This window comes from Mus caroli, chromosome 9, assembly GCF_900094665.2.
Source record: "Mus caroli chromosome 9, CAROLI_EIJ_v1.1, whole genome shotgun sequence".
Classification (NCBI taxonomy): domain Eukaryota; kingdom Metazoa; phylum Chordata; class Mammalia; order Rodentia; family Muridae; genus Mus; species Mus caroli.
In genome coordinates, this window is record NC_034578.1 from 22,889,475 (window position 1) to 22,902,161 (window position 12,687).

At 42.0% G+C, this 12,687-nt stretch overlaps 1 protein-coding gene across 2 annotated transcripts in view; it reads left to right on the forward strand.

Annotated features, from left to right (window-relative positions):
• Ncapd3 (non-SMC condensin II complex subunit D3) overlaps window positions 1-12,687 on the forward strand; it is a 63,544-nt gene that overhangs the window by 23,474 nt on the left and 27,383 nt on the right. The window contains exons 14-20 of one of the 2 annotated variants that reach the window (XM_021171882.2): window positions 2,186-2,259; window positions 2,765-2,899; window positions 4,644-4,864; window positions 6,692-6,883; window positions 7,217-7,314; window positions 7,424-7,539; window positions 11,167-11,274. In XM_021171882.2, coding sequence (XP_021027541.1) covers window positions 2,186-2,259; window positions 2,765-2,899; window positions 4,644-4,864; window positions 6,692-6,883; window positions 7,217-7,314; window positions 7,424-7,539; window positions 11,167-11,274 — 944 coding nt within the window. The remainder of the gene's footprint in view (window positions 1-2,185; window positions 2,260-2,764; window positions 2,900-4,643; window positions 4,865-6,691; window positions 6,884-7,216; window positions 7,315-7,423; window positions 7,540-11,166; window positions 11,275-12,687) is intronic. The other variant, XM_029481307.1, reaches the window with a different exon arrangement.

The following is a 12,687-nucleotide window of genomic DNA, read 5'->3' on the forward strand; positions in this document are numbered from 1 at the left end:
CCCTGGCTGTCCTGGAACTCACTCTGTAGACCAGGCTGACCTCGAACTCAGAGATCCTCCTGCCTCTGCCTCCCAAGAGCTGGGATAAAAGGCATGTGCTACCACTGCCTGGTTTGTTTTTATTTTTTATTGGTTTCGTGTGTCTGTCTGTCTGTCTGTTGGCAGTCATGCATGCTATAAGTGCATAATCAAGGTAAAATGACAACTTGAAGGATTCATTTCTCTCTTTCCACGCTTTGAACTTAGGTTGTCAAGCTTAGCAAGTGACTGCCTGCTAATCTTACCGGCTCCCCACTCAGGAAAGTTTCAGCTTTAAAATTCTTCCTTATTGTATCATCTTGTGTATATGGATGTTTTGCCTTCATGTGTGCCTATGCAGCACACGCACAGTGTCCTTAGAGGCCACGAGAGGGCATCAGATCCCCAGGGACTACAGTTAGTGGCAATTCTTGAGCAGCCCCTGCTCATAATCACTGAGCCATCTCTTCAGCCCCAAACTGGAGAGTTTCAAAAGACTAATAAAAAGGAAAGGGAAAAATAAGGGAGAAGAAAATGGGAATTGAGAAGCAAAAGAAAAATCTAGAATATTCAAAATGTGGAAAGGTGGTAGGGGAAAAGTAGAAAGTGGAGTTCATAAGTACATTTTAAAAGAAAAGAAGGAAGGTGCAGAGTGAATAGAGTAATAGGACTATTATAAGGATCAACGGCGGGGTCTCCAAACAAAATCTCAGTCTATTAGGCATCTACACTTTACCTCCTACCCTTGGAAGCCTAAGTCGCATGCCGTGTCATCATTTTTCAACCATTTTTCAACTTACAGTTTTCTCTTGAAGACACCGTGTTAAGTCTTTTTTTTTTTAAGCTTTTATTTTTTTTTTTTAAGATTTATTTATTTATTATATGTAAGTACACTGTAGCTGTCTTCAGACACTCCAGAAAAGGGAGTCAGATCTCGTTACGGATGGTTGTGAGCCACCATGTGGTTGCTGAGATTTGAACTTTGGACCTTCGGAAGAGCAGTCGGGTGCTCTTACCCACTGAGCCATCTCACCAGCCCGTGTTAAGTCTTAAGTCGCCTCTTTTGTACTGAGATTTCTCTCCTATGGTCTGCACCACACAGGCTAGTAAACCTTATCAAGCTGTTGCTTGTAAGAGTTTGAGCCAGTTAACAACTCAGGAAGGTTGTGGCGGGGAAAAAGATTACTCTCTGACCTTTCAGCAGCCAGGCATCAGCTTACCAAAATGTGCCACAGCGCTGACCTATTGTTGTCTTTTAGAAAGCACAGCTATTTTTTTTTTAAGATTTATTTATTTTATGTATGTGAGTACACTGTAGCAGTACAGATGGTTGTGAGCTTTCATGTGGTTGTTGGGCATTGAAGTTTTAGGACCTCTGCTCACTCCCGTCAACCCCAGGCGCTCTCGTCAACTCCGCTTGCTCAGACTCTGCTTGCTCCGACCCAAAGATTTATTCATTATTAAGTACACTGTAGCTGACTTTAAACACACAAGAAGAGGGCATCAGATCTCATTACAAGTGGTTGTAAGCCACCAAGTGGTTGCTGGGATTTGAACTCAGGACCTTCAGAAGAGCAGTCAGTGCTCTTACCCACTGAGCCATCTCACCAGCCCATAGCTGTTTTTAAGAACGTGTTATTTATAGTGTATTCTTTTTATTTAGTTAATTTTTAAAATGTTGTTGTTGTGTGTCTGTATAATGGAGTAAATAAGCCATGCCATGGTGCACATATGGAGGTCAGAAGACAACTTTCTTAGGGACTTTAAGCAAGACTTGCAGGCTTACGTGGCAAACCTCTGTACCCACAGAGCGATCTTCTCAGCTCCTCTTATTTAATGAATTACTAAATGTTCTTAAAATTCTCAGTTTATGTTCCATTTGTATTAAGACAGAATCTATAGAGAACAACTCTTATAGGTGCTTGGTAATCCCAGAGGCTTTTCAAGAAGAAAACTGAAAGGAGTCAGATATTACCTCATCAGATCTTTAAAAGGCCTCTAGGTCATGATAAGTCTTACCTGTTTTCAAGACTTTTCCATCCTCTTCTTTCTTAGGATTTAGAGTAATTAGTGAGTCTCTTAGCCAGTCCTGTCTTCTCAGTGTTGTGACATGTTAGGTTGTGCCTGGTCTTTTTCAAGATGGTGACTCTTTGGTGTTGGTCCACAGAAAGATGCTTCATGACAATGCTGAGAAAAAGAACCAAGGATGAGAAGATCAATGTCAGGAAGTCTGCACTCCAGGTAGGACCATGAAAACTCAGAGATGCCACACTTGATACTTAACCTGCTTTTCATACTTGACTTTGGTGCTGCCGTTTATAAGCTGTAGAACTAGAAGAGCTTGCTGATTTTTAAGCTTTCACATTTACTTGGTGGCTTTTTAAGACATACAGCTGTGGTGGGGTGTAGTGGTACATACCCATAGTCCTAGCCCTCTGGAGGCAGAAGCAAGCATCCAGATTGAAGCAAGTTTGAGTTTGAGGCCAGCCTCATCCACATAGTGAGTTCTGACTCACCCAGGCAATGTTATATAAAACAGACCCCCTTTCATTTCAGTAGGTTTGTGAAGTTGTTTGTAATGTTCAGTTTCCCTACAGATTCTGTTCAAAAGATGAATACTCTAGGGAAGTAGGGTTGATCCCTAACCCCAAAATGTAGACAACAGGAACTGGAAGTGTTTCTTTGTCTATGTTTACTCTTTCTGTCCTTGTGCCTTTTGCACACTACTCCATTTTGTACTTTTCAGGTGTTAATGAGCATTTTGAAACACTGTGACATCTTGAGCATGGAGCAGGACCTGTTGATCCTGCAGGACCATTGTCGAGACCCTGCCATATCTGTGCGGAAGCAAGCCCTACAGTCTCTTACAGAACTTGTTATGGTGAGGAGCGCCACACTGGGTACAGAATGCTCAGTGCTTTGCATCAGAAGTAGTTCTGAGTTGACTTTAATGGTTCACACTTGTAATTGTAACATTCATAAGGCTGAGGCCATCTTGGTCTACAGTATGTATGTCCCATCTCAAAAAAAATAAAAAATAAAAGAAATTCTGTACTTGTAGGCTTCAGGCTAGAGCATATACTTTGCATGCCCAAAGTACTTGAGTTTAGTCCCCAACACCAAAATGAGGCAGGACTGATTGTACACAAGAATTCCCTGTTGCTAAACGTTAAGTAAACCATTTAGAAAGTCACCTGAGCCCACTATAGGACTAAACCCAATCAACAGGGGAATAAAAACAAATGGCAGATAACTGCCTTTTTAAATTCAACTAAGGACTTAGGGAAACAGTGTTGTGCTACTGCTTGATTTTTATCTTAAGTCCCAGCTAGAAGAAGAAACTGAAAATTTTTTAATTGACTTTAATTTGTATTTATGTGTATGTCTGTGTCTGTGAGTATGTGAATGCATGCGCGGGTGCCCACGTGGGTCAGAGCTGTCATATCCCGCAGTTGATCATGGGCCAGCTGATACCGGTACTGGGAACTGACTACTCTAGAAGAGCAGCAAGTGCCCTAACCACCGAGGCTGTCTCTGTTAATTACTTTTTGCTGCTGTGACAAAACACCAGATCCAACAGCAACTTACAGAAGAAAGTGTTTCTTTTTGCTCCTGGTCCCAGAGGGTCAGAGTCCACTGTGCCAGGGAGGCATGGCAGCAGTCAGCAGGTGTTATGATCATCTGGAAGCCAAGAGCTCACGTCTTACACAGAGAACAGACTGGACTGGGACAAGGCTTCAGCAAGGCTGTACCCTCCACGCTGTAACCTTTCCAAACACTGCCAGCAACTGGGGACAGAGTATTCAAATGCCTGAACCTAAAGGACAGTGCTCATCTTAACTTTGCACCATCTCTTGTCACTTAAGATTATAAATATCACCAGAAGAGTTTGTTCATTACTATGATATGTAATTTACTTCTCCTAATTAATTGGCTGTTGAAATTTTTTTTAAAGGATGACTATTTTTATCAAAGAAGGCATTGAAGAATGCATAATTTTTAAGATTTATTTTTATTATTTAAGAGAGAGAGAGTGGGTGTGAGTGTGGGTGTGTGGGTGTGGTACGTGCATGTGAGCATGTTCATGTTTATGCAGTGCCCATGGAGGCTAGAGATCTCAGAGCCTCTGCATCTGGAGGTAACTGAGTTGTGAGTTGCCTGACGTGGGTACTGGGAACTCAAGTTAGGCATCTAGAAGACCAGCAAGTATGGTTAACTGCTGAGCCATCTCTCCAGGCCTAGCAATGCATATTTTATCTTTTGGAAGTAAATATCATTTGTTATTGGATTTGAATAACCAAAGTAATATTGATCACTAATAATAAAATAATGAGTTTAATTTATAAGTTTAATAATCATCGACTCATCATAGGCTAGAGGTTGCAGTTGTTTTTCCATGTCTTTGAATGTTGTTTTGGTTTTCCTTTTGTTTTTGTTTTCTTTGCAGCTAACTGAATTACTTTATTTGGTTATTCACAGTGCCAAATATTATGCCAAGGGTTTCTTACCCCTTTTAGGTGTGATTAGATTTAGCATGTCTTTTGAAATGCCAACTGAAACTTCATTGGCATGTACCTAGACTTGTATTAATGTCAAATAATCTGCTATAATGTTTTCAACCTTAGGCCCAACCTACATGTGTCCCAGTCCAGAAAGCCTGGTTAATGGGTGTCATCCCAGTGGTGATGGACTGTGAGAGCACAGTGCAAGAGAAGGCCTTGGAGTGCCTGGACCAGCTCCTGCTGCAGAACATTAAGCATCACAAGAAATTTCACAGCGCAGACAGAAGCCAGGTGCTTGCGTGGTCCCTACTTGCTCTCCTCACCATAGAAAGCCAGGATCTGAGGTACATTGACTGTATCCTTCACATTTCTTATAGAAGGCCATGTATTGTTTTGTTATGTTTTAAAGAGTTGTTTTTTATTTTATGCCTATGAATATTTTGCCTGTGTGTGTGTGTGTGTGTGTGTGTGTGTGTGTGTGTGTGTGTTTAGCTAATGGGTTACTTGATCTTTTCAGCCCTTTGGTATTAACACTTTCCCACTAACAATGCGTTCATCCAGTCAGTGTTTTCTCAATACCACCGACACTTGTGCTGATGTTCCTTTAAGGGACGGATGTATTCCACAGCAGAGTCTACTGTCTCACTCTTGTTATTATCTTAGTTTCTTTCTCTGTTGCTGTAATAAAATTCCCTGACTGGAGTCTTAAGGAGGAAATGGTTTATCTTGGTTTACTGTAGCATATTCTGTGAGGGAGCCACAGTAAAAGAGCACAGAGCAACAGATGCCAATGCAGAGCTCTGTCTTCATTGAGTACAGCTCAGGATCCCACCCACAAAATGTTCTTGTCTTCCCATATCATTGAATGCAGTCTGAATAATCTCTCACATACATTCTCTGATGCTGACCGTGAGCAAATCCCTCGTACAGAAAGAAGCCTACAGTCTTGCTCTGTAGGTGATTCTAGACTGTCAAGTTGATGTATAATTATCACCTACCTAGTCTTAAGTCCCAAGGGTACCCAGTTTTAAACAATCGGCTCACTCTCAAAAGGCTTTTCCTTTTTTACGTTTAGTTATTTTTTAACTTCCTAAACATTGGGCTCGTTGGTATTCCATGCTTTCCTACCATAATGCATTTCTACAGGATCCATTACCTTCTAAGTGTCCTGTGATGTGCATTCTCTAATGCCTGATAGGACATGAGGACCCTTTAAATGCCTACTCTTCAAGTAGGCAAGTAAACGCTTGTGTTTACAGACTATTTATAGCTTCATTTCAGTCCCGTTTCATAATGTTTTCAAACACACAACTCTCTTGATTTCAAAATGAATAAAAAATAACCTCCAAAAAAGGAGGCTGCTGTTGTTCTGACACAACCTTCAGCCTACCCAGCCAGCCACCCAGCCTAGACACACTGAGTAGGTGTCACAGCCTTCTCTCAAAGTGGGTGTTGCCAGAGGGAGAGAATATAACAATATATGGTCAACTTGGCACAAGCTAGATACATCCAAAAGGAGGGAACCTCAGTTGAGAGAATGCCTCCATAAGTTCCAGCTGTAGGGCTGCTGCCCAGTTTATGTAGTTAAGGTTCAGTAAGAGACCTGGCTCACAAAATAAGGTGGACAGTGGTTGGGAAGACACTCAACACCAACCTCAAGAATATGCATGTGCACACAGGACACTCGGGATTAGTAACATGAATACTTGTACATTGGAAGCCTTTTCAGTTTTATTTGTGTGTTACTAAGGTATACAAAACTTCAGCTCATTTGCTTTGCCACATTTAAATGCTATGATGTCCCTTCTCTGGCCTCTCATTAAATAAGAGATATTCTTATCTTCTTTTATTTTGTTCCTATCAACATTGATGTACCTGATATAATGTATATATGTGTGGAAATTTTGAAAGGGGTTGTTTTGAAATATTTTTCTTTGTTGTAAAGAGTATTTTGTGAGGGGGCAGGGAATACAGACAGTTTATTCTGAAGGGGAAATTAAGAAGACATCTTGTTCGGTAGCAGACATCCAAAGAGCCAGACTCGCCGCATGGGTGTTTTATGTACCAGAGAAATCCTGAAGATGCAGAAGTTGATACCCTTTTAGTGAGGGTTACTTGGAACACGTTTGTCTATTTCTAATTACAATTCTCCTCTCCCTCCTCTTTTCCAGACGCTATTTAAATAAGGCTTTTCATATCTGGTCCAAGAAAGATAAATTCTCATCCACTTTTATAAACAGTGTGATATCCCACACTGACACAGAACGTTCTGCACCAGCCTGGATGCTGCTCTCCAAGATCACTTGCTCATCACCCAAGCTGGACTACACCAAAATAATAGAGTCGTGGGAGAGACTCAGCAGGTTTGCACGCTTACAGAATAGCCACTAGCCAACACCAGTTTGCTGGAAGCAAAGCTCTGGCCTACTTCATAGCTGTCACTTTAGATTCTGGCTCAAGAGCAAGCTTGAAAAATAGGAGTCCCATCTAAGCAGTTTACCTTTGTCAAAGTTCATTAAGCATCGTAATGTTCTCAGACCCACAGTTAAGCCATGTTAACTACTGACCTCTAACACTAACAATCCAGAGGAAATGGGTTTTGTTGTAGTTTTAGGTTTGGGGTTTTGTTGTTTGCTTGTGTGTTTGTTTTGGCAGAGTGCTTGTTAATATGGCACTTTGTTCTTCCATTTCTCTAGAGAACAGTCTCCCAACTCAAACACCTTAGGCTATATGCTGTGTGTCATTGGGCATATTGCAAAGCATCTTCCCAAGGGGACCCGGGACAAGATAACTGGTGAGTCTAGCAGACTGTCTTGAAGAGGCCTTATCCTTTTCTGCAGCAGTTTTTATAACTGTGCATGATTTTCTAAGAAGTTACATTTGAAGTCTTTTACTTTTCTTAGGAGTGATCAAGGCCAAGCTAAATGGATTTCAGTGGTCTCCAGAGCTGATCAGTTCGTCTGTTGACGCATTGCAAAAGCTTTGCAGGGCATCTGCCAAGACACTGCTGGAAGAGCAGGTATGGCCGCACACCCTTCGTGTGTTTCCAACTTCTTCTCAAACGTGCTACTTCCATTTGACATCTGAGAAGTGTTCTCTATGAATAGAGGGTGTGGAAGGATGTGTAGCGCCCAGCAGCTCTTACTAAAGGTAAGACACATGCCTGTGTGTCTAGCAGCTGGCATTCCCTAAGAGCTGACTGCTGATGGCATGGATCCCTTAGATATCATCCTCACTGTGGCTCCAGGTACAAGTGCCTTTTAGTAATGTGTGCCTCCTGATTGGAATTTATCTTTCTAGTAATGAATCGGCAAGGTTATCTTTTAATAACTGGTAGTCTAGGCATTCCAAGAGCAAATTTCTAGTAATTTTCATACAAGTCAAAATGCATGCATTACGTGAGGCAGTTACTTTGATACGTATGGAAACTTTCTCCTCTCAGAACTTTAAGCTTTCCGTATCTAATGTGACTGTGATAGCACATGTGAAAGTCAGAGGACAGCTGATAGGAGTCAGTTCTGTCCTTCTACCCCGTGGGTCCCAGGGGTTAAACTTAAGTTGTCAGACTAGGCAGCAGGTACCTTCATCCCTTCAGCCATAAGGCCTGGAGATTTTTCTGGCATTCTAGGGAACTTAAGTTCATATAAACATACTTCTCTTTTTCCTTTGTAAATAAGCAATTTATATTTTACTAAGAACAAAAAATGAATTAATATGACCAACATACTGCTCAACAGTAGTATATACTTAGCCTTGGTGATTGTTGGCATCTGTAAGGTTGGTAAGAGTTGGTCTTCTCTGACTGTCGTTAAACTCTTGATGAGAGCTTGGACTATATGAGTGGGGAAAGACAATGTCTAGAGTAGGAAGGACGGCGGCCCTGCTCCTTGTCCTGTATGAACTTCAGGTGCCATCTTCTGTGCTAGCTTTTTGGAAACGTTAACAGATGGACTTTACGTGGAACGTAGACAATTAGATGAGGAAGATTATGAAGCATTAAATTATGTAGCTGAGGTCCTGGTAGAGGGTTTAGCATGGAAGAGGTTATGTGAGACAGGCTGCCTATCTGAATTTATATATATGAAGGCTTTCACATAAAAGAATTGAATTTATTTGGTATATAGAGATTTCATGTGTGTGTGTATGTGCACACGCACGCACGCACGCACGCACGCGTGGGCTTGGATATTGTAAGAGAACAGATTTCAGCCAACTGGAGAAAACTTACTGAAGTATAAATGGAGTTTAAGAAACTCTATTAGTTATTAATACTACCCAGTCAGCCTCCCAATAACCAAAGTAGAGTACTATAGATTATTTAATCAGTTCTTGCACAATTACAGGGGGGTTATCACTACCTCTTTTTTATAATTGCTGGACTGTCTACTCCCCAGCTGTGTTACCCAAGAACTTGCTGTTTGACTCTGTCCCAGGTTACTTCTGCTCCTGCAGTCTGTGCTGAGGGGTGGGGCATTTCACTCGGACGTGTGCTCCTGTTCTCTCCATCTTCTTCCTTCGTTCTCCTTTCTTTCTTTTCCTTTCTCTTTCCTTCTCATGGTCCCTACCTGTATCCCTAAACCCCTAGCCCAGTAACTGATCTCCACCTTTTCTACTCTTCCCAGACTATAGCCAATTACTGTTACTATTAACCAATAGTTTTAAGTTGGGGACCAAGGTTTACAGAGCACCACTTGCTGTAAGTAAGGATCTCCTTGGAGGGTAAGGGGGCAACCAGATCTTGGGGGCCAGTATTTAGCATTTGAATATGTAGCAGCACCAGACCAACCCCAGCACTGCATTGTGCCCAAACTAAAGGACCAGTCTTGCTTGGTCGCTCTGGGTCTTTAGAGGTGCTTACAGGATGCTGTTGCCCAGCCTGGCTCGAGCTGTTGTGTAGTGAGAATCCCTGAGTTGTTTGGTCGTGACAGCAGGCTCAGGCTCTGTGGCTCTGAATAGTTACTCCAGGTCACCCAGGTTCTTTTCAAAGCTTTGACACAGTCACCCTTCATCTCTTCCTCGGGACTAAGGCCTGGCCATTTCAGGAGCTCTCTTGGTTAACAAGTGCTGGCTAGGTTTCATAATTATTAAAACCATAGATATAATTATTTTTGAATAATAAACACATACTGGGCAGTGGTAGTCTGCACTGTTAATCCCAGCAGGGAATTAGGCAGAACTCATACCTCTGAGTTAGAGACCACCCTGGTCTTCAGAGCAAGTTCTAAGACACCCAGGTCACAAAGAAAGCCTGTCTTTCAAAAAACAAAAAACTGAGGCTGGAGAGATGGCTTAGAGGTTAAGAACACTGACTGGTCTTCCAGAGGTCCTGAGTTCAATTCCCAGCAATCACATGATGACTTACAACCATCTGTAATGAGATCTGATGGCCTCCTCTGGTGTATCTGAAGACAGTGACAGTGTGCTCAATAAAATAAATAAATAAGTCTTTTTTTAAAAAAAAAAAAAAAACTAAACAAAGTGATTTTGGAAAATGCTAGGCTAACTAAGCCAGATTATATTTTTCTTGTGGTAGTGATTTCCTTCATTGCTCTAGTGCCCCATGCACTGGGTGACTCCTAAGGTGGCCTTTGAAAGCACCTGACATACATGTCATAGAGCAGTATAGTTATCTGAGATAGAAGGATATGTCCCCATGTTCATTTCTGTGGGGGAGTCACTTAGCTCTACGTAAGTATTTTGGAATGGCATTCTAGAGAAAATGAGGTATGAGAAATTTCAGTTTTCAGAATGCTCTTAGGCACACAAGTGTCATTATATATTGTGTCAAAGACCCCCAGAACTTTCTACAATCAGTAAGAGACACTGAAAACTTGTACCTAGTATATTCCAGAATAGCAACTGCCGTGTGTGTGTGTGTCTGTGTGTGTGTCTATGTCTTGGTCTATGTGCATCTGTGCATTTGCACAGGGGTCAGAAGAGGATGGTTGGGTATCTCCTTTTGTCACTACATACATATTCATTTTGGGGCAGGGTCTCTCCCCTGAACCTGGGGGCTTACCCTCAGCTAGACTGGATGCCTGCCAGCAAGCTCAAATGATCCTCTTGTCTCTGCCCTATTTGGAATAGGCGTACATGGGAATGTGTGGCTAAGACAGTGTCTAGCTAGGTGGCCACACTGGCCTGAAGATATCAATTTGCCTAAATCAACCTAGAACTCAGAATCTAACTACCTCCACCTACTAAGTGCTGGGATTGCCGTACCGAACCCAACATCAGTTCTTTATAATCTTTTGAAAGTAAGGAGTTCGTCATAAAGCTAATTCTCTACCTGTATATGGTACCATTGTTATTTTTCCTCTGCTGTTGGAGGAGCACTGCTGTTGGGTGATTTATAAACCAGAGAACTAGATTTCCCTATCTGCCTTTGCTCTTGTAGAGCAAATACAAGAAGAAAGCTGATATGCACAATGCTCTTTCAACATTTGACTTAGCTAGTTCAAGTTGGCCGGGTTGCTGTAAGTGTGGCTGTGGTGTGTGGTGTGGGACAGTACTGGGAAAGATGGAAGCTCTTGGTGTGGCAGCTGGGGTCTTCCATGCCTTCAGAGAGCCTGGAGGTTCCGAGAGCTAGACTTGGTGAGTCATCGGAGACATATGAGACCCTTCAGAGCTGATGTGTGACTTGCAGGGACTGCTGAAGCAGGTGTGTGGGGATGTGCTCGCCACCTGTGAGCAACACCTCTCTAACATCCTTCTGAAGGAAGATGGCACAGGGAACATGGATGAAGACCTGGTGGTAAGCAGCTGCTTTTTATAATCTTTTTATAGCAGGGGTGTTTGTGTAATGGAAGTTTTAGATACTGTTGACAGGAAAAGGTCTTTTATACCTTACCTTTTAGATTTTTTTTATTTTTTTTTTTATTTTTTTTATTATGTGTTTGTTTGTTTATGTTGGGACAGAGGGTACATGTGGATACCTGTAGAAACCAAAAGAGGACATTAGATGCTCTGGAGTCACAGGTGTTTGTAAACTGTGATGTGGATTCTGGTCCCCTGTAAAAGTATCTTTTATTCTCTTGGAGTAATTGTCATCTCCAAGGCTTACTGCCTTTGTCTGCTAACCTAGGCCTAGTCCTGGAAGCTTCTAGTCTTCGTACAATCTGATCTAGAATGTTTTCAGCCTCTGAGACTTGCTGCCAAAAACGCTAACCCTTTCTTGTTCATTTTGAACTCTAGCTAGCTGGTTCAACTCAACTGTTCTGGCTCAAATGTCTTCTCCAAGCTGACTGATTCAATATGGCTTCTTTCTCAGCCTTTGACTTTGTTGCTTTTCTTGGCCTCATACTAACTTTGGCAATGTGTTCTAATCTCCTAGCTTCTTCTCTGACTCATTCTGTCTTCACCTGTTTCTAGCTTGTTCTCTCTCTGCAACCTGCCTCTGTACAACTGTCCTGGTAAAATTATCCCCTCTCCTGTTTTCTCTCTGAGCTCTCTTCAGTAGCCTCTCTATCCTACCTAGTCTATCAGATCTTTCTCTGATTCATGTGTCTGTCACTCAGTAGACATCACTTTCAAACATAGGTGCTTGCTTCCTCAATTTTACCCTCTAATGTTTCCTTCAGTGTTTAGGATTAAAGATGTGTACAAAGGACATGTCTGTATTCCAGCCAGAGGGATTAAAGGTGTGTGCTAAGGCTCAGCCACACCACAACTAGAAACAGGTTTTTCCAGTAAACAACACAATCCGGGGTTCACAGTTTGATTAGATATCCTGTAACAGTCCCGTGCAAGAGTCACAAGTGCTTTTCATCATTGAGCCATCCCTCCAGCTCCTGCTTGTCTTTTTGACTTTTAAAATAGTTATAACATGTCTTACACTGGGAAATAGAGCTGAGCTTTTGTATTGTGCAAAGTAAAAGGGGATGGTGACGCATGCCTTTAATCCCAGCACTCGGGAGGCAGAGGCAGGCGGATTTCTGAGTTTGAGGCCAGCCTGGTCTACAAAGTAAGTTTCAGGACAGCCAAGGCTACACAGAGAAACCCTGTCTTGAAAAAATAAAATTAAATTAAAAATTAAAAAAATAATAAATAAAAGGGGAGATTTGACCAGTGAGGACACAGATGCCCTTGGCTAAGCTAGTTACTTAATGGACACCCATCCAGTAAGAGACCCCTTTGAACATAGGATTGCCTCTGGCATCAGACGTTG